Source organism: Varroa destructor, unplaced genomic scaffold (genome assembly GCF_002443255.2).
Source record: "Varroa destructor unplaced genomic scaffold, Vdes_3.0 BEIS01000007.1, whole genome shotgun sequence".
NCBI lineage: Eukaryota > Metazoa > Arthropoda > Arachnida > Mesostigmata > Varroidae > Varroa > Varroa destructor.
In genome coordinates, this window is record NW_019211460.1 from 21,848,803 (window position 1) to 21,867,169 (window position 18,367).

The 18,367-nt window shown below is 43.6% G+C and overlaps 1 protein-coding gene across 10 annotated transcripts in view; it reads left to right on the forward strand.

The window, feature by feature from the left end:
• Positions 1 to 15,994, forward strand: part of LOC147754451 (uncharacterized) — a 31,625-nt gene extending 15,631 nt beyond the window's left edge. Inside the window, exons 1-4 of one of the 10 annotated variants that reach the window (XR_015317884.1) lie at positions 2,495 to 4,158; positions 12,319 to 13,107; positions 14,018 to 14,116; positions 15,688 to 15,994. Coding sequence is in view for 1 of the 10 variants with exons in the window: in XM_086976008.1 (XP_086832134.1) it covers positions 15,688 to 15,702 (15 nt within the window). In the remaining 9 variants the exon portion in view is untranslated. The other 9 variants (XR_015317882.1, XR_015317889.1, XR_015317888.1 and 6 more) reach the window with 9 other exon arrangements.
• The last annotated feature ends 2,373 nt before the right edge of the window (positions 15,995 to 18,367 follow it).

The following is an 18,367-nucleotide window of genomic DNA, read 5'->3' on the forward strand; positions in this document are numbered from 1 at the left end:
CCTGAGCGGCATGATGGAAACGATCAGTTAGACCCACCTGCTTTCGCACGGTCCTTCTTTTCGAAGCAGCTGTAGAAGCAGTAAAGGAGGCTTCGTCCTAATTTTCATAAGCCTATGCACCCAATGTCAATATAGGCGATTATGTCGATGGTAGAATTAGTTAAGCTGATCTTGTTATTATGGGTGCGTTGTTGCGCATGTGTACACGGCTCGCCAGCCAACAGCAACGAAATTCGCTGATGATGCAAAGATCTACGCATATGCGAGCCTATAAGCAATAGAAATACATCGGGGAAAGATGGCGGTGCGATGTAACTAAACGTATCATCTTGGTGCTGACGTATATACTTTTGGTTAATTTTGTTTTTAAGATGCACGCATCGGCTCGTGGATCTTCACCTGAGGAAATATATGACGATTTTTTTTGCTGGATGTCTTTCGTTCGAGCCGACAGTGACACATGATTGTACATTATTTGATTTTGTAATGATACATTTATAGTTACAAAGCTCTGAGCTACTTGTGTAAGATTTTACACGTTCTAATCAATACCGAATCGAAGTTAGGGACTATCAAAGAAGTTTGGATACAATTAGATAATAAGTATTCTGAGATAGAATAAGAGAGAGAAGAAGTGCTGAACTGCACATCTTCTCCAAACATGCAGCACGAGTTAATCACGAATAATTACATACGGAACTGCACCAGTGGCACCGACATAGAATATATATGCCGGTAGGACTTACTTGACCCCCTATAGCAAGTGTATCACGCCATTGTTACTGCTACGCCGTCGCCATCACTGTTAACCAACGTATACGCTGCCCAGCACTAAACGCGCGGGCGTACGCAAATGCCAGAGAGTCACCGCCACTTCTCAGTGACTTTAAAATAACTAAGCGTCATCACCGGTTCAGCTGCTGCCGCTTTTGGTGCTGCTCCAGTTCAAATAGCAGAGCGAATACCGAATCATGTAGAAACCTACGTTATTCTGGGTTAAAGTGCCATTGTCACTTGTCGTACTTCTAGCACTACCACTACAAGGCGGAGAAGTACTATACGCACGACAGCGAAGCGACTCCCTAGCATGATATTGTACGAGCACCGCAGGCACCAGGGCTGGCATGCTGAGCTTCTGGTGGGCCTTCTGTTCCGTCAAAGATTGGACATGATGGTAGCGGACGGCATGTGTGTTTAGTTGCCATTCCGCCTGCCTGTTTCCCTCCAGCACACCCTCTGCTCCCAGCCGACATCTCTAGACCCTGGGGACATTCGTGGCTGCATTAAAGTGAGTGAGTGAGTGAGTGAATGAATGAGCAAACGTCGAGCGCGGAGTTTGCAGAGAGTGCGAACGAATGCAAAAGAGAGAAAGGGCGTAGCTTGTCCAGCTCTTCTGACACTTGCATTTGCGCAAGCTGAACTTCGGCGCTATCTGCTGGACCCACTGTATTTAAGTCCCTGTCTTATAAAGGGGATCCGAGCATCATCACTCATGCTTGCCTGCAGTCTCCCTGTAGGGACAGAGCTGTGCGGTTAACAATGGGATGGCTGGAACTGCAGGGCGTCCTATCAAGAACAGAGGCGGCAGAACTCGTTTTGAACCTCAGAATGAGGGTTCTGGTCACTGGAAGCCGTAGACACACCTGGGGTTCATTGAGAGTTCCGTTTCATAGTCACAACGACACACACACATATATGGACATATCTAAAAGGTTTGTATGCGTCGTCAGTTTCAGATATCGATGTATCCTGCAGCCGGTCAGTTAAACCATAAGCTGTAGTTGGGTATCCTGATTGACAGCGGCTGAAACTTGTGGTATGGATGGTGGATGCCTTCATATATAGAAATGAAGATAAACATTAAAACCTATATTTTGCATGTATTGGATGGACAGATTCGTGGAAATGGACCCGTAATTATTATTTTTATTTGATGACTGCAGTGTATTTGTGTGTCGTCTGTGTAATAGTTAGTACAGAAATGTGTGTTAATTTTTGTGTGGGGAAATCTCACGATGTCGCCGATAAGATCGCACGGCTGATAGACACACTTGCGTATCATTATTCAATATGCTCAACTCATTATTAAACTGCCCAAATATTTGATAAATTTGATGAGAACGAAGATGCAGGTTGAAAAGCAGCTCGACTTTATCGAAACGTGATGAACGCTCGAATACCGAAACATGGGAATATTTATTGTTTGTGGTCACGTTCATACGCTGCACCTTGTTGTAGGTCGATTCTTCAGACCGTTGTATCCACTATTATAATTTGCTTATAATACAGCTGAAACGAAGTTAAAGACGCCGCAGCAGACGCTTTCGAAATTGTTCAAATTGCCACCGCGTCTAACGAATGATTTATATAATTCTTCCATGTGCTACATCTCGAAGTCAAGTATAGTGTAAGAATGAAACTGCTGAGATTTCGGCGTCTTAGAACGCTTGTGTCTGAGAGACGAATGCCCAGGTAGTAGCATTTTATAGTTTACCACCTTAATAATGCGGCGATCGCTACCCGTTAGATAGACCAGTTATAATAAGGTACGGTAATTATACAGCACCCTAATTTACGTGTCGTTATTATCTTGATAGTGCTTCGTGTTTGTTCGTCGCGTTGCTCGCGATCTCCGTTGATGGTATTCAAGGTTCTGTTCGTTGCTACAGTTATGTCGTTCATTCAAATCTCCAACTTCCTCCGTCTTCTAGCGTACTTCAGTCGTCGGCCTGTTCATTTAATTAATTTTGATAAAAAAAAAGAGGTCCTTTCACGCCACCCAGACATAACTGATCAGTGGCTTATGGCGATATGAAGCAGTAATTTATGCGACGTAGTATAAGATCACTCGCAAATAATGCGTTCTCACATGTTGATATGCGTGAGTGAGTGTGTATGTGCATGATATTTATAAGGTCTTTTTCTGAAAGACCGATCCTACATGACAACCTGCCACGCCGCTGTCCACCCGGGTCGCCTTCCCTATCCATGCTGCCTGTCGTCATTCCGTCGTCACCGTCAGATTGAATCGTGCTGTAATAGCTACGGAATAGACATAGACATGAGCCAAACGATTCTGCCATATCTGTACTAAAGTAATAAACCACTCAGGCGACCGACGGACTATATGGGCCAGCCTGTCAAATGTGCCAAAAGGACGACACGCTTTAACGCTGACATATGGTATCAGCCTCAGCTAAGCTATATATATATATATATATATATATATATATAGATAGACTCATAACAAAATCGCGAGTAACGATAAAAAGTAAAAAAAATCACGGTCGTTTTTTTATTAAAGTGATGCTATCCTTGCCGCTGCACGTTTTCGATGAAGTCTCTGTGGGACTGATGACAAAACCACCACTATTTTCATTGTGGCCCACAAATTTCATCCATATGGTGTTAGACATTTTCAAGATGAGTCGTGCTGCTTTCTTCGCTAGCTTCAACTTGTTATTCCGTGCCGACACTTCCTTTATTTTGTTTTCTCTCGTTTCGTTTTTCTTTCGTCTTTTTACTGCCATCGATCGTTATTACCGGCAAATGTATTGTCGCGATACGAGCCACAAAAGACAGCGCGCTCGTAGGATAATAGCAAAATTTTAGCTAAATGCACATATAGTCCTTCGCACGGATTCGTTACCCTTTCCCTCTCTGCTTTGCCCCCATTCCTCATGCATCGCTTCGTTACGGCAAGTCTAGTCACATCAAGTTGATGTAAGCTAGAGACTCGAAGTGGGCAGGTTACCGCTGCTCCTGGCCGAGTTCAGTTGCAACTGTTGTTGTTGTTGTTGTTGTTGTTGTCACATTGTTGTCTTCGTCGTTGTCGTGACGTAGTTGGCTCTGCCGCGCGCCCTCTCGCCCGAGTTGGAGCGTGCCTTGTGGCCATGATCGTGTTTGAATGTGGTTGTGGGATAGTGTGCTTATGTTCAGATTGCTATTTTCTGCATCAAGCGCTTTATAAAAGCTGGACGAGTAATATGGAACAAGTGGGCGGTGTTGGAAGTGTGGACGACCCGTTAACTGTTCATTCAAAGCGACGTTTTCGAAACGTGCCTCGTTGGAGAGTTATACACGCCTAACGTGTGTGAGCAGGAGAACAAGAGACGGACGACATAGTGAAATCGAAGTCTCCTGACTTTCAACGTTACGGTAATTTCCAGCTACTTATTTTAGATTTATCCACATATGAGGGAAAAATTATTTAATGAACTACTGTTGCGCAGGTAAGCTGCTGCCAACAAAAAGAAAAAACGAATGGACAAATAAAACGTTGAGCTAAATGGGGCTATTTTGCAAAAACGAAGAGTGGATAATAACGAAAAGTTCATGGGATATTGAAAAACATTTTACTTATTTTTTTTTTTTAACAAGTTTTTAGCATTTTAATGAGAATCTAAGCGAGATTTCGACTGATGGGCCTAATTAATTTTACATCTGTACTTCAACAGCTTTTCTTTTACTATTGATACCTAGTTGTCAACAGCAGCTGTTTCATCCTAGTAGCACGTGTCAATTCCTATCAGAACTGTTTTTTTCTAGACGCGAGCTTTTGCGTGATCTAAGAGCGCTACAAAATCAATAGGTCTAGGCAAATGTTAACCAACGCATAACGGATATGTTTCTTATTAGACTGTGTTGCTCACTGTGTTACTAGAATTATCCGCCTAAAAAATGGCTGATGTTTCTCCACTATTGTACGTTGCTATCGCTCAGTCATAACAAACTATTCCTAACCTCGTCGTTGATATCTCTGTTACACTGGGGAATATCGATGCGCTCATTAGATTTATAGACCACAGTAACTTTTCGCTTGTCGATTGCTCTTAGGCTCTCTCTCTTTCTGAAATTGTTTGATAATGTTCAAGATTGTATCGTGTAATGTAGCCATTATCAAGCATCGTTGTAACTTTCAATAGAAAAAAATTACGTATCAGGTGGATTCTACATCTTCCGGTAAATACTGCGAAAACCCTTCATCTCGTGACAAGTTTGTTTTGGTGAATTAGAAATACGTGGTCTCCTTGAAAAAGCGTTTTCTTGTTTTTCATGAATACCCGATCAATCAGAGTTGGTACAAGATACATATTTCGCTAGTTCACCTGTAGACCCATCGAAATTTACTAAGCGTCCCAACACAAAGTAGATCTCATAGCCGTCCTGTTTGGAGGAGCAACCCCGGTAGCATCTTTGCGCAGCTTCCCGACTCATCGATCACTCATTCAACTTTCAACACTTACTTACACCTACTTACACTTACTTAATACTTACAAAAGGCCCTACATTGGTAATTACGATCGGCTCGTCACTCTTTCAACAGAAAGCAGTGAAAAGTTGACGAGAACGTCATTTGTCGACAACCAACGTCGAATGCACTTAGCATGAACGAAGGGCCGCTCGACCTTCCCAGCCTGCGCCAGTGAAAGGATTAGCCGATGAGCTGACCCTCGCCGCAATTTTTTGATAGTCGGCAGGAGTAGTTCGGCCGTCTCTCTCCAACCGTCGTCTCTTTAACCAAAAAATACTGAGCATCGACCGCTAGTTACTGCCGCTTTTTGAACTCAGTCTTCGACTCAGAGACCGACTGCTGGGCATACAGCAGTCGGGTGCTCTCGACGTTTACCACATCGGCGCCACCGTTTAGCCTGCAAGGTATAGACCATAGGCTACAAAAGGCAGCGAACAACAAAAGGGGGCATGAAACGGAACTTCTGCTAACGCAATAGGATGATGGACTGGCTAAAAGGAAGGTCGGGGAGGTATTGCCACTGATAAAAAGCAACATGGTTTGCAATCAGATTCACTAAGCTTACTGATGTTCGCTCGAAGGCACCCACAAGAAAGCGCGCACTTTCAGCGTGGCATCGCACAGCGTCTAACGCCACTGATGTCGACGAAATGAGGGGTATGCTTTTGGTGCTGTTATTAAAGTGGCGAGTGGATAAAAATGTCCGCAGGAAAAACGTTTCTGCAACTAGTACAACTGAGACTCGTTAGCTAGTGGCTTCGTTGGTTGGGCTTTTGCGGATCAGTCAGCAGCTACGAAAAAAAGCAGTTTTGCGTTTGACTCGACCATTGCGCGCGGACCATATCCAGTTCCTTGGAGCGGTCCGATCAGTTCTAGGTTCAGCATAGGCTCATTAAGCCTACACGTCTCAGCTCGAAAGGAAAGAAAAGCAGAAGCTTTTACTTCAATCGTCATACAGACGTATCGGTAGATTATACCATCTGTACTAGCGCAGGCAAAGCAGCGGGCTGCTTTTTGCTGCCCTTCCGCTCCTAGTCGCAACGGCGTCAACACCCTGCCTTTTTTCGACGATTCTACATCGTGCGTGTTTCCGGGGCGTAATCTGGCTGTCACAGATGAAGTAGAGTATCAGAGGCACGATTAGTACCTGTTACTGCCATGCCAGGTTTCCTGTTGCTTCTGGCGCTGCGCGACAAACTCAACCTGGCGCTGGTTTACGAATCGTCGTATCAACCCAATCACATAAGCCCCGGTATGCGGATATATTGGACATCTTGTACATTCTGATACTCTGGTATGCCCGTGTTACGCGCACCACGTCTTACTTGTCGCTTGTTCACTCCAGAACTCAAGCTGTTTCTCTCTCTCTGTCTCTCTCTCTCTCTCTCTCTCTCTCCTAATTCTACGTTGGGAAGTGAAAGGTGGAAGGCTCAAACAGGCAAAGTGAAGCGAACAATCGACCCTAACAGGTAAAGACAGACGCCATCTGGAAACTATCTAAACATAGTAATATTATACAGTGGCATGCTGGAACATGAAGGATAATCCTAACCGATAATAACGATGATGATACAGACAATCGAACATCTATTTACAATCAACTCTTTCTCTTCACGATAGATTTTGTTTTAATTCAGATTTGAACAGCGTCAGCAGATTTGAGCAGTCAAACTATGTAATTTTGCTTCATGTAGAAGGACGTATAGGATCGGATGAATCTTCGGGTATTATCTGTTTGCCAGAAAGGTTTACGACACAATTGAACAGGGCGATCTCCATGAGAGGTAAAAAGAGCATACTTGCTATCATAGTAATAAATTGACAATATTGAAAGTCATAGCCTGCCATAACTCAGTTACAGGGTTCCTGTGGCCACTAAACGGAATCGTAGTCTAAAAGCCAAGCGGACTGGATGTTCACGGGATATCCACGTGGGCACTATGAGTGTGACAAATTGCTTTTTCATCTTGTTTACATCGGTGTCAGGGCCATTTTTAAGACGAATTTCCTATTACGGACGTACCTCATACCTTACGAATGCGCTTCTTTCGTGAGTTAACCCTGGAAGCCTAAACCTGATCGAATTATAAGCAAGCTGGCACTCTGGTTGTGAGCGGCCCCTTCTCGTCTTTCATCCTTTGCCCAGATCCACACTCACATTTGCGTATTAGCAATGAACAGGAGAGTAAACTTTGGCATCTCGGCTGACCCCATTAAAAATTTCAATCTACTACAATTTTGCTTTACATGTGTAGGCAGATAGCTGCACGTCGTCTACCTTTGTAGAAATATGTTCTGGCATGAATCTGCTCCATTTGCGGCGTTTACTACTGATACTACCCGCGTTCTTTTGAACAGTGAATATTTCGAATACTAGCACAGACAAGGTCAGATAGTCTTGTTTCTCTGCGGCCGGTCTCTGTAGAACACGCCCGAATTCTTTATGGCCGCGCTTTTACTATCCACAAACCTAGTCTTGTATTGGCCTGCCGACTGACCGTGGCGGCTATCTGAAACGGGAACAGCTCCCGGCGTCTGTGATGCGCTAAAAACTATAAGGAAGGCAGTAACGGGAGCCGTATCGGTGGCTGAGGTAATGCTACTGGAATAGGAAATCACTGATGTGAATTGTGCCAGTGCGTTCCCCTGTTTCCATTACAAAATAATCGACATAAAAATTACCCGTTGAAACCTAAATCAGCGAGATACGGAAAAGCGGCAACGCAAGCCAAGATTGTCTGTGCATCTGGCGACACTGACGAAAAGGACCGTCCGAAGACCGAACGTCCGTCGTTACAACATGTACGTATTCGTAATTCCTGGGTCAACTGTCGTGTTATCGCCGGCTGTAGAGGGTAACGCGTTACGGTGACGATATTGTTAGTATAGCAGCATAATACCCAGCAGGAATATGAGCGGGCAAAAAATACACCACTTTGAAGGGACGAATACGGATTGATATCATGATAGGGTACAGCAGTTGGCCTGACAGGTCCGCAAATAGACTACAGGAAGTTGATCATTTATGCCTGCACGCTGTAAACGAAACAAGGCAAGACGACACAAGGCTGGCGAGTTCGACAAATGAAGAACTTCTGTTGTTCGATGTTCGATAAGCAAAATGACAATTAAGGGCAATAAATCATTTACGAAAACCACCCAGGCGACCTCGGTGGGGCTGCTGGTACTTTTTTTCCATTGCTGTGGTTCGGACCGAGCAGAAATACTATATCTATCGCTTTGATTCGCTCGCGGCTCACAACATGAACGGACACAGTTTGCTCACGATAGGATGAATCCGAATTCGGCAGTAAGTTTGGAGCATTGAAACAGTATGTGTATGCATACCTTGGTCTAACCATTAAATCGTGCAAGGGGGCAACAGATAACAGGTACAGGCAATCACGTTCGAGGTTCAATAAACACGGTAAATCCAAGACAGAGTAAACCACTTACAATATCTGCGCTGGCTATGGCAGCTCCACTTTTACTTACTACCAGTGTTATTCGGTAATCATTCAATTGTCGAGGTAATTGCATCTTAATCAAAATTCGTGTAAGCAGACGCGTATAAATTATCGGTTCGTAGGTGACGTCCCTTGCCAGTAATTGTTAGTTGAACCTTACTTGTGATATGCACCATAGATCATGCTAACAAGTATATTAAGGCCATATGTGTATCTTTAGTAATAACAATCTTGAGAGTCAGTGCCACAAAGCAAAAAAAAGACACGTGTATGTATATATGTCTTTTTTCGCTCTATATATCGGTGGCCAGGTATCGCGTAGGTGCATGTGTGCTCCGAATTCCGTCCCTGCGGATTTTATTGACTACCCTTAACCAAACGAAGGTGCATTCGGAAATTGGCCCCAGTTTCCATTACGTAAAAAAATCATGACCCTGGAGGCTATTTTAATAGTGCAGATTTTTCGGTCTTAATTTACCTTTCATGCACACGGCGGAGAGTCCTGCATATCCGGTGCGCGTAGTAGCCGACACATGAGATGGAAAAAATCTATCGGAACTTCGAGCTATATCTAGTTGAATAACAGAACTGTCCATGTCAGCTTTGTCAAAGTACTGCTTCAGAGTGGTTTTACTGAAGAAATCGTGCAGATTGTAAGCTTTGATACTATGTCGATGATTAATATATTAACCACTGTGGGAACTCTGAAGGACTAGACATTCACGTTAGCTTCTCCCCAATTAAGCTTGTAACCGCCCAATGTAAGAGCAGGTACTAAACGTTAACGGAGACAGTCGCCTCGTTCAGTTGCCATCATTCCAAGAATAAATGGGCAAAAAGACCAATTGATCGCCACCTGATTAAATTTTTTAAACTATCTTTTAGTCTGAAACGTACGCAGATGAAAGTCACTTAGTAAACCGCATATCTTTCCGTTAATTTGATGTAGTATTATATTTTACTAATTATTACACAAACTTCACAATATCAGCTTACGGCATAAACGAAACAGATCCATTCACTCTGTCCTTAGGTTAAGAATGCAGGCTTTGGCTAAGCAGTGCGACCTATCGCATAAGTGCTGCGGATTCTCCTAAATCATGAATCTTTTGGTTTCATCTTCAAATACTTTGTCCCTCAGTCCTCTTAACGCGCCGAATACAAATGGTAGATTGAAATTTATGATCTGAAAACAATGTCATCGTCCCCTGAAACAGCAAAAAAATCTCGTGTTTCTTTGCTCGCTCCGAACAGCTGTATCGACGCGTGCATGTGTGTGTCTTTCTACTAATATATATGTCGAACTGGGGTTACGTGAGCACTGCTTTACAGTTACGTTCCGTCCACCACGATGCCTCGATTGAAGTGTTTGGGCGGCAGACAGCACCAGATTTACTATCCATGAAGCATCGTGTCACCGATTTGTCGACTGTCGCAGAGTCGCGCACTGCGGAACGCTGTGATACCAGGGCGAGGGTATTGAAGTGTGGATGGCGACAAAAACCATGACAATTTGACCATCAATGCTGTTCGTCAAATGCTTTATCGGAACGGCTGCTAGATACAGACAGTCCAATCCTGTCATTGTCATTCGGAATAGTCCATAACACTAGTACAAAGAGAAGGGGGGCTCTGGAGTCATGCGAGCGGTGGTACTCGTATTGTGGCAGAGTTGAGTGGACAGAGAGAAACAGAGGCCAATTTAGGAGGCGACTAGGGGCTAGTCTGACACTAAGGTACTTTCCGTTTGGTTAGCGCCGAAAGGGAGGACGCAAGTGAGGACTCACGGTAGCTTGTCGAGGCTGGTTTGTAAAGAGTTCAGGAGTTGGTTTGGAAAGCCTTGAATGGCTATAATAGGAGGTAAGCGGGGTAGGGATGATGGGGCATACGGCTATAGCGGTAGGGGTATTGATCCGGTCGATTGCAGCTTATTACATCGGTACTGTGTTGTTGTGCTAGCGACGATACCGAACCGACAGCCTGTCTATCCTTCGGCCTGTCGGCCATTTTTTAACTAGCTGGGCCAGTCTAGCACAGCCATGCAGTGCCGCCAGTGAGTTAGTACCGATACGAGGCAGAATAAGACGCCCCAACCCCAACGCAATGTGCTACCCCAAAGAGACGCCTGCCTACAGTGACTGCAACAACGTTGACGGGGACGATGACGTCAGCGCCGGCTGTTGGTGACGACTGCCGCCATTCGACAATAGCAATCAATAGCTAGTAGTTGTAATATCCGTGTAAGAAAGAGAGAGACGGGAATCGAGAAAAACAATATATCAGAATTGTCCGTCGCAATATCCAGCTGCTTCTGGCAGTTACATAAAGTCAAAAATGGAGTTCTGGCAGCAAGCGCGCAAAAAATTGACATCACTATGCAACCTCATCGACGAGTATACTCCGGTGTTGAATTGTTCTGAAGTGAAGCTGCGACCCAAGTCTCAACGAAGGGGAAACAAACGTAATTATGACCTGTCACCGTAGCTCTTCTCAACTGAACTTCCCAATTCAAAAGTAGAGTATAATGGAATTTTTTATGGAAAATTGTGCAAAGCGTTTGACATGATGGCATCATTAAGTATCTGTATTCTGTTTAGAAATAGAAATTATCCGCACATATTCCGCTATTAGAAGAGAAAGAGAACACATCAAAAAACTACCTTTCAGGATAAAAAATCATAAATATCGAACTATCGGAACGGCGGCAGCAGCAGGGTCAGCAATGAAATTGCCCGTGTACGTGAGATGTAATGAAGGCTAGTATATGTAAATAAATTTGGTTGTATATCTCCTTTATCATATCACACCACATCGAAGACCTGCGTCAGCCCAACGCGGTTATCACGAGACCGTGAAGCGCGGTCACAATTCTAGGGACCCATAACTCATACGAGTTATGGGTAAGTGGCCAAACGAGCGGCTTGCATCCAATATACTACCGTCTCGTGTAGTTACTTGCTAAACATATCTATTCGTTGAGAGTACTATTACCCTGTCTTCGTTTCGTTCGTGTAATTTGCAATTAGCAGGTATATTGTACCTCCCTGATGTAAGCAATTGGGATTGAGGTTGTTACGAATGCTGCATAGTAATCTAGCCGGATAAATTCTAGACTCACACGAAGCTTCGTTCATATCTGTATTTGTGTATCTCGCAAAAATCGAAGTACATTGCTCATGTATAAGTGTTTGTCAGCGTTGCTAACTAACTCTACCAAGCTAATTCGCATACGGTGGTTACCCTAAGATATGTGGGCGTTTACTTTTAAATGGGCACAATTACACTTTAAACACTTGGATGAACGGCGGCGACGGATGGACGGAAAAACAAAGTAAGTACAATGCATTTCTTTCTAGTTTACTGTTTACGCACGAGAACGGCTGCTACAGCCATTTCTGCGTCATTTTACGGGGGCGCCTGAATGGCTGGGGAAACGCACGCCTCATAATAGGGGGGATGACGACTCCCATCCCGTGTGCGGCTGCTCCCGTTAGACAGGCTCTAGCATTTCGGCCGCTTCTGTCCCATCTTAGCCCTTCCCAGTACCCTCCACCGTGTCCCGTTAGCTACACTCACTTTTCTCTTCTCTCACCCTAGGCTCTCACTCCTGGGCGAAAACGGAAGCAAATTGCTCGCGTGCAGTTACGCTTCCGCACAGCAGTACATATCTCTGCTTGTACGTATGCCTTTGCTATCTGTGACTGTTTGGATGGCAGAGAACGTTAGCTTGCGAACTTGGAAGCGTGCATGGTCGGACCGGGAAACGCCCCCTGGAGCGAAAAGGTTGCCGGAACGTTGTCGCAATCGCATCTGCATGGTATAGAGTAAATGGCCAAATGTACTACCACCACCGTTGCAAATACCATACTGCTGCTACCACTACGACCATAATCAGCCAGTGGGTCACCCAACCCAGCTAGGCAGTGTCTACTGCGAACGCGGCAGAAGCCGCCGCGAACGTTGTCACCGCCACCGTCAACAAAGAAAAAGGCATCACGGACGGCTCTTTCTGCTTACGTTAGGTACACGTATATATATATAGGTGTTGTCTATGCGATGTAAAATGGATAGCCTGTACATATGTCAAGTGAAGCATCTCTGTATTTCTATACGGGACTTCACCCGATACAAGAACAGTATCTATTCGATACGTTTAGTTTGGCGCGCTAAACATATAGACGTATTTCTCCTAATTATACACAGCACAAATGAGGAACTCGTGCGAATGCAGAGATATATAATATTTTACTATCGCAAAGTTACCAGTGCGAGAAAACTGGCGAATATTGAAGCGGACATAAGGCTCCGGATGATATGAAACTGAATACTCCATCGAGTTTGGGATACGAAGACTGCAATGAAGAACGCAATTTGCTGCTCTCAGAGGTATTTAATTCAAATTAAAAGGTTCTTCCTTTGATTGTAGCAGGTCCCGTGTAGCGCTATGTTAGTTGAACTTAGATGCATAGCAATAAGATTAGAAGCTGCATTTTTTCTTCCTTTCATTCGATTCGAGGCGAATCGATCTACGTCATTATCAATAAATACAGACATGTCGTTCCACGTCGAAATAAATATAACAATCGGCAGTTAATTTGTCCATGTGGCTACATGGCCATTCTAATATTGAACTTCTTGATTCACTGATGAACACGCTGAAGTAGATACGACTGGTTCTTTGTAAATATCATAAGCAAGAAGCAAAACCACCAGTTGTGGTCGATAGGCTATAGCACAGGCGCAGCTCTTTAGCTTTGTCTGTTAGTCGTCTGGGCGAGAAGACTTCGACGTGCCTCGAAGAGCAGAAGTCCTTACTAGAATGTTGGTAAAAGGACACTGACCGGAACGACCCCAACGTTTCGGTTTCGTTCGGCTGTTCGATGTAGGACCAAAGCGCAGGGACGTTAAGCGTTTCAGTATTTGTACCATGTCCTAGTAGGACAAGATTTGTGACAAAAGCGCTGGTTTATTAGGTTATTTAAATTGCTAGAAGTCGTTTATTTTACGCTTCCAGTCGACACGCATTCATCATGTGTCCGTTCACGTCCGTGACCTTCGCAGACAATTATTATTGCTTCTATTAAACTGGTATCGTCACTTGGCAGCGAAAACAGTGAAATTCCTCCTAGAATTTGCCGGGCAGTCTTCATTACCGTAACACCTATGCGATATGACCGCCTTGATTTTTATGTATTATATATAAACGTGAGGTTAGGTAGCAGTTAACCCCAATTAAATAGAGCTGTATTGTATTGAGATGAAGATCGCTTTACCTGAATCATGTTGAACGCTTTAGTGCGATCCCGAGACGATGGACACATAGCGATAAGAACTCTACACTGACGGAAGGTTAGCAGCATTTTCAAGGTCTGACGCAAGGACACGGTCAGATTACGTACGTAATATTTGAAGATTTAGTTACGTATTTTTTTTAAGCAAAATTGTGATGAAAAGGTTTTAATCAGTGTAACGCAATTTTCTTGAATCTGTAACACGTCTGCATCGCCGGTAAAACAGAATACTCCTAACTGTAGAAAAAGTGTTTTCATTGCACGATGTCATCTTGATCTGCGAAATTTGCCTATTTCATAGCAGAAATATAGAAAATACTTTGGCCGGAAGGGGGTATTACAACAATATTGTCACCATCATCGGGATCGAATTGGGCATGCCGACTCTCTCCGACCTCCGACAACCTGAGTTTATCACTGAACTTCTTTTCCGTAGCTTAACGTGTCGAGAAGGAACGTTTGTCAATCGTTTACCGAGCTAGTCGTTTCGTTGACATGGTAGATGCAGGGCGCTAATGTCAGATCAGACGAAATGTTCGGATGATATGGCTTTGGAACGTCAGAACTCGTAATACCATATTATACTAAAATCGTACCTGCACTCAGCTCAACAACGAATGTTATTTAGTTTTTCGAATCATCGAAACAATTAGGCCAAGTAAATAATTCGCATCCTTAATGTTTCCACAAAAAAGATGTGAGCTATATTGTTGTTGAAACAGGCAGCAGTTCTACGTAATTTTCGCTATGCCGTAATAAATACCGTGATTATGGATCCAAAACAAAAACTAAACACAGATTTGTAGTTATGTGTTAAATGTGGCATTACATGAAAACAATGTTACACCATGTTGAATAATAGATCGAATATAACCAGTACAACACGTGAGTCCGTCGTCACTTACCTTCATATACAGACACTTGACAAATTGCCGCTCCGACACAAAATAGATATGCTCTGCATAGGAGATAGAATACCGACAGAACGCTTCCACTACTTTGTTTCTAAACGATCAAAAACCCATTATAGTCTAAAGTTTGCTTACGTTAGTGTGGTAATAATAACCAAGCAAACTGACAGGTGTAATTAAATATAGATTCATTCAATCAATCCGATCAAAGCTGACCTCATTGTTTACATTGCAGCCGGTCGCATCTACCATTGAAGCACAAGATACATGAGGACAAACAGTAGGTACTTAGTCGTTTGAGGGATCATGCTCGCTCCTTCCATTGCTCTCGCTCTTGGCCTAGACTAGCTAATTTAAAAAAAACTTCATGCTAAAAGAGTAGATAATTAAGAACGACTAAGTGCAGTTTTTTGAGCTCTCGGCCTTCCGTCTATAAGCGCGAGCCGAAACAGGCCTCGAAGCACTTTTGTTGTTCGCAAAGTGACGTCACCAGCCTGTCTTATGGCGATCTCCCTGGCTGCCCCTGTGTAACAGGCTTAGCAATGGTGATGGGCGCCTTTCACTCCCACTAATATATACTGATGATGATTTGATCTCGTCTCTTCAAGGTCTCCAAAATCTTCTTCCGCTGACAGTAGGAAATCTGCCATTAGGCGTATTTCAGTCCGCCGTTGATCTTGCGTTGAGTTGTGGCGCAGAACCGTCCATGCTTCTTAATGTGTTCGTCTATCTAGTATCTTTTTCTTTACCTATATCCACTTCAGGATGCAGCGCCGTAACAACATAGAAATAACCTCCATAGAGTTGGATGTGCGTGTTCGGGCTAACAATCAGTGGAGGTCCAGTGAATCGTTTGTTCACTAGAATTTCGTCAGATGCGAGGGATGAACCGGCGGACAAATGGCGAGTTGAAGCTCTACTCCGACGAAGCATTAAATCTCCCAGGAGGCCAGCCTTCGCATTGTAAGTCAACATTTGCTACTGAGGTTGCTGCGATCCATGCTATTTCCTCTGCTATAAATGCAACTGATGTAATAAACTCGACTGACAGCGACTAATTTAAACAACAAAGGTGTCTTGATTTGTCTTCAGCCTCAGCAGCGTTTATTAGACTAAATAAAAACAACGTCAAACGAACAGGAAATAAACGAAGCTTATTCACGTTTTCCCGTATGTCAAACGATGCACGGTTGTATTTTCTTTAATGTGTCGATCACTTATGATTAAAGAGTTTTTGATAGAGCTTAAACGTAGGGCCAATCCCCGTAGCGGTCCGGCAGTAACGTGTCGTTTACTAAACCTATAAATATGACGCGGATATTTTCTGTTTTGTACTGGGCGAGGCGAGCCATCTAAGGCAGCGCTTGATCAAAACAGGCTCGTACGTACCATTCGAAACATTTACTTAATCGCATTTGAGGTAGAGCGAAAACCGAAGAGAATGCCCAACATTCGCTAGATGCTGGGGTCAATTATGGAATAGGACACATCTTAAACTGTCCCTTCGTTTAAAATATGAACCAATAACTAATATAGTCTTGTATTTAGTATTCTATTTTAAAGGAAGACAGAAAGGCGGTGACAGATTGGTTCGAAGCAGCACCGATGATCTTATCAGAGAAAATAACGAGGGACTATATAATGTATTTAGGCAAAGAGCCACTAGAAGGATGACGTCGAGTATACCACCCACTCAAGCAGGGATAGGGTAGCTCAATGAACATAGATATGCACGGCTGTTGGTCTGTCAACGGCGGTTTTGCATAAAAGTTTTCTGTAACTTCTCTTAAAAAAATATTAGAAAAAATTTACTCTTCCAGAATTTGTTTTTACAACGAGCTGTTTAATTATTAGTATTCCAATATTTTTTCAATGGCGAATTACCAAGTTCACGAGTTAATTCTGTCGTGGAAACATCAAGGACAGGAATCGTACGAACACTTATCTAATTTTCTTGGTACTTGTCTGTCGCTGCAACTCTACAGAGCTTCGTCGGGCAAATAGGACTTCGGCTGAAGAGGTTGCACTTCATTGTCTAAATGTATATTGTAGTATATATACTTAAATGCGTGCCGATTTGTAAATGTTGTTGATTGCTTAGCTGATAACTGGAAATATAATAAGTGCTATGTGTCCATATCTGGAGCAACAATAGAACTTCTTGAGAAAGTTGTTATACTATCCCTTTAACTTGTTTGTTGTTAATACAGTATTAAGGTAATATGTTTTGGCGTTCCGTACATCGTAAGCTCGAAGACATACATACATATAGGGTAGAACGCAAATAATTATATATGTTTACACTGTATATTTGGAAACTACGATATATATGTATGTGGCTTCATACACATTGAACCGTACGTAACTTTTTTATTGATAAAAATCTCGCACGGGATTAATCAATGTTCGGCCTCAAGACCGACCCACCGATTTGCGCACACAACAAGCAGGCGTTGCTCCCAAGAGTCTGCTGTACGGTACTGCTAGGAGACAGAACAGGCACATACTCGCGTAGCGATGGAGACAATAGCATGTTTGTGTTAGAACATTAGCTGACTAAGACTCAGTAACTAGCTATCTTTATTACTTAGAAACCATTTTCGACGCAACGCTGTTATCATTACTATTAGTGATGGTGCTAAGTGGGTTTCGTTTTTAGCGGAACGAACCTGAGAGCAATCATAGTAACCAGGCCATTATACGTTCAAGTCAGACGACTTGGGACACAAATCTGCTAACACGGAGCAGCAAAAGCGGCCGACAAACACACGTTTATGGGGGAGAGAGGAAACAATCGACAGAGACAGAGAATGATATGTATATATATAGAGCGTGAGAGAGAGAGAGAGAGAAAACTCTAAAAATGTACATATAACGGGAAAAAAGAGAAGCAGATTTTGGTGAGGGAGTATCAGCACTACCAGAAGCAGGGAGCGGGCAAATTTCAACATATTATCATTGTTATGCTCCTCTCCACCCACTGGCTGGCTGGCTGGCTGGCTGGCTCGTTATAATCTCTAAGGAATTCGTTGTTTTTCGTCCGCCTTTCGTTCGGGGGTAGCGCCCGGTGTATAGGGAGATTGCCACGAGCAACGTCGTCGTTAGCTCTGACATCGTTAGCCTGTGCCTCTGTCGAATTCCCTCATAAAGCTTTAACCCAGTAATGTTCTCCTCCAATTGTTAGTTCAGCCAGTGTCGGGCTCTTGCTCCAGCCCATCTCTCTACTCTCCCCAAATCCGGGCAATGGTAGCTGTTGCTTGTCTTTGCGTCTGCCGTTTAAGCGATCTCATCGTTGAGCTCTATTGCTGCTTCCGGAGCTACCGCATCGTACTTCATTGGAAAGGACAGCCAACCAGATCGGCAGCAAGGCAGCCGAAACCTCGGCGGCTTAACCATTTGCGAGCCGCTTTTTCGTCATCTCAGTGCGTATTGTACGGTCGTTGG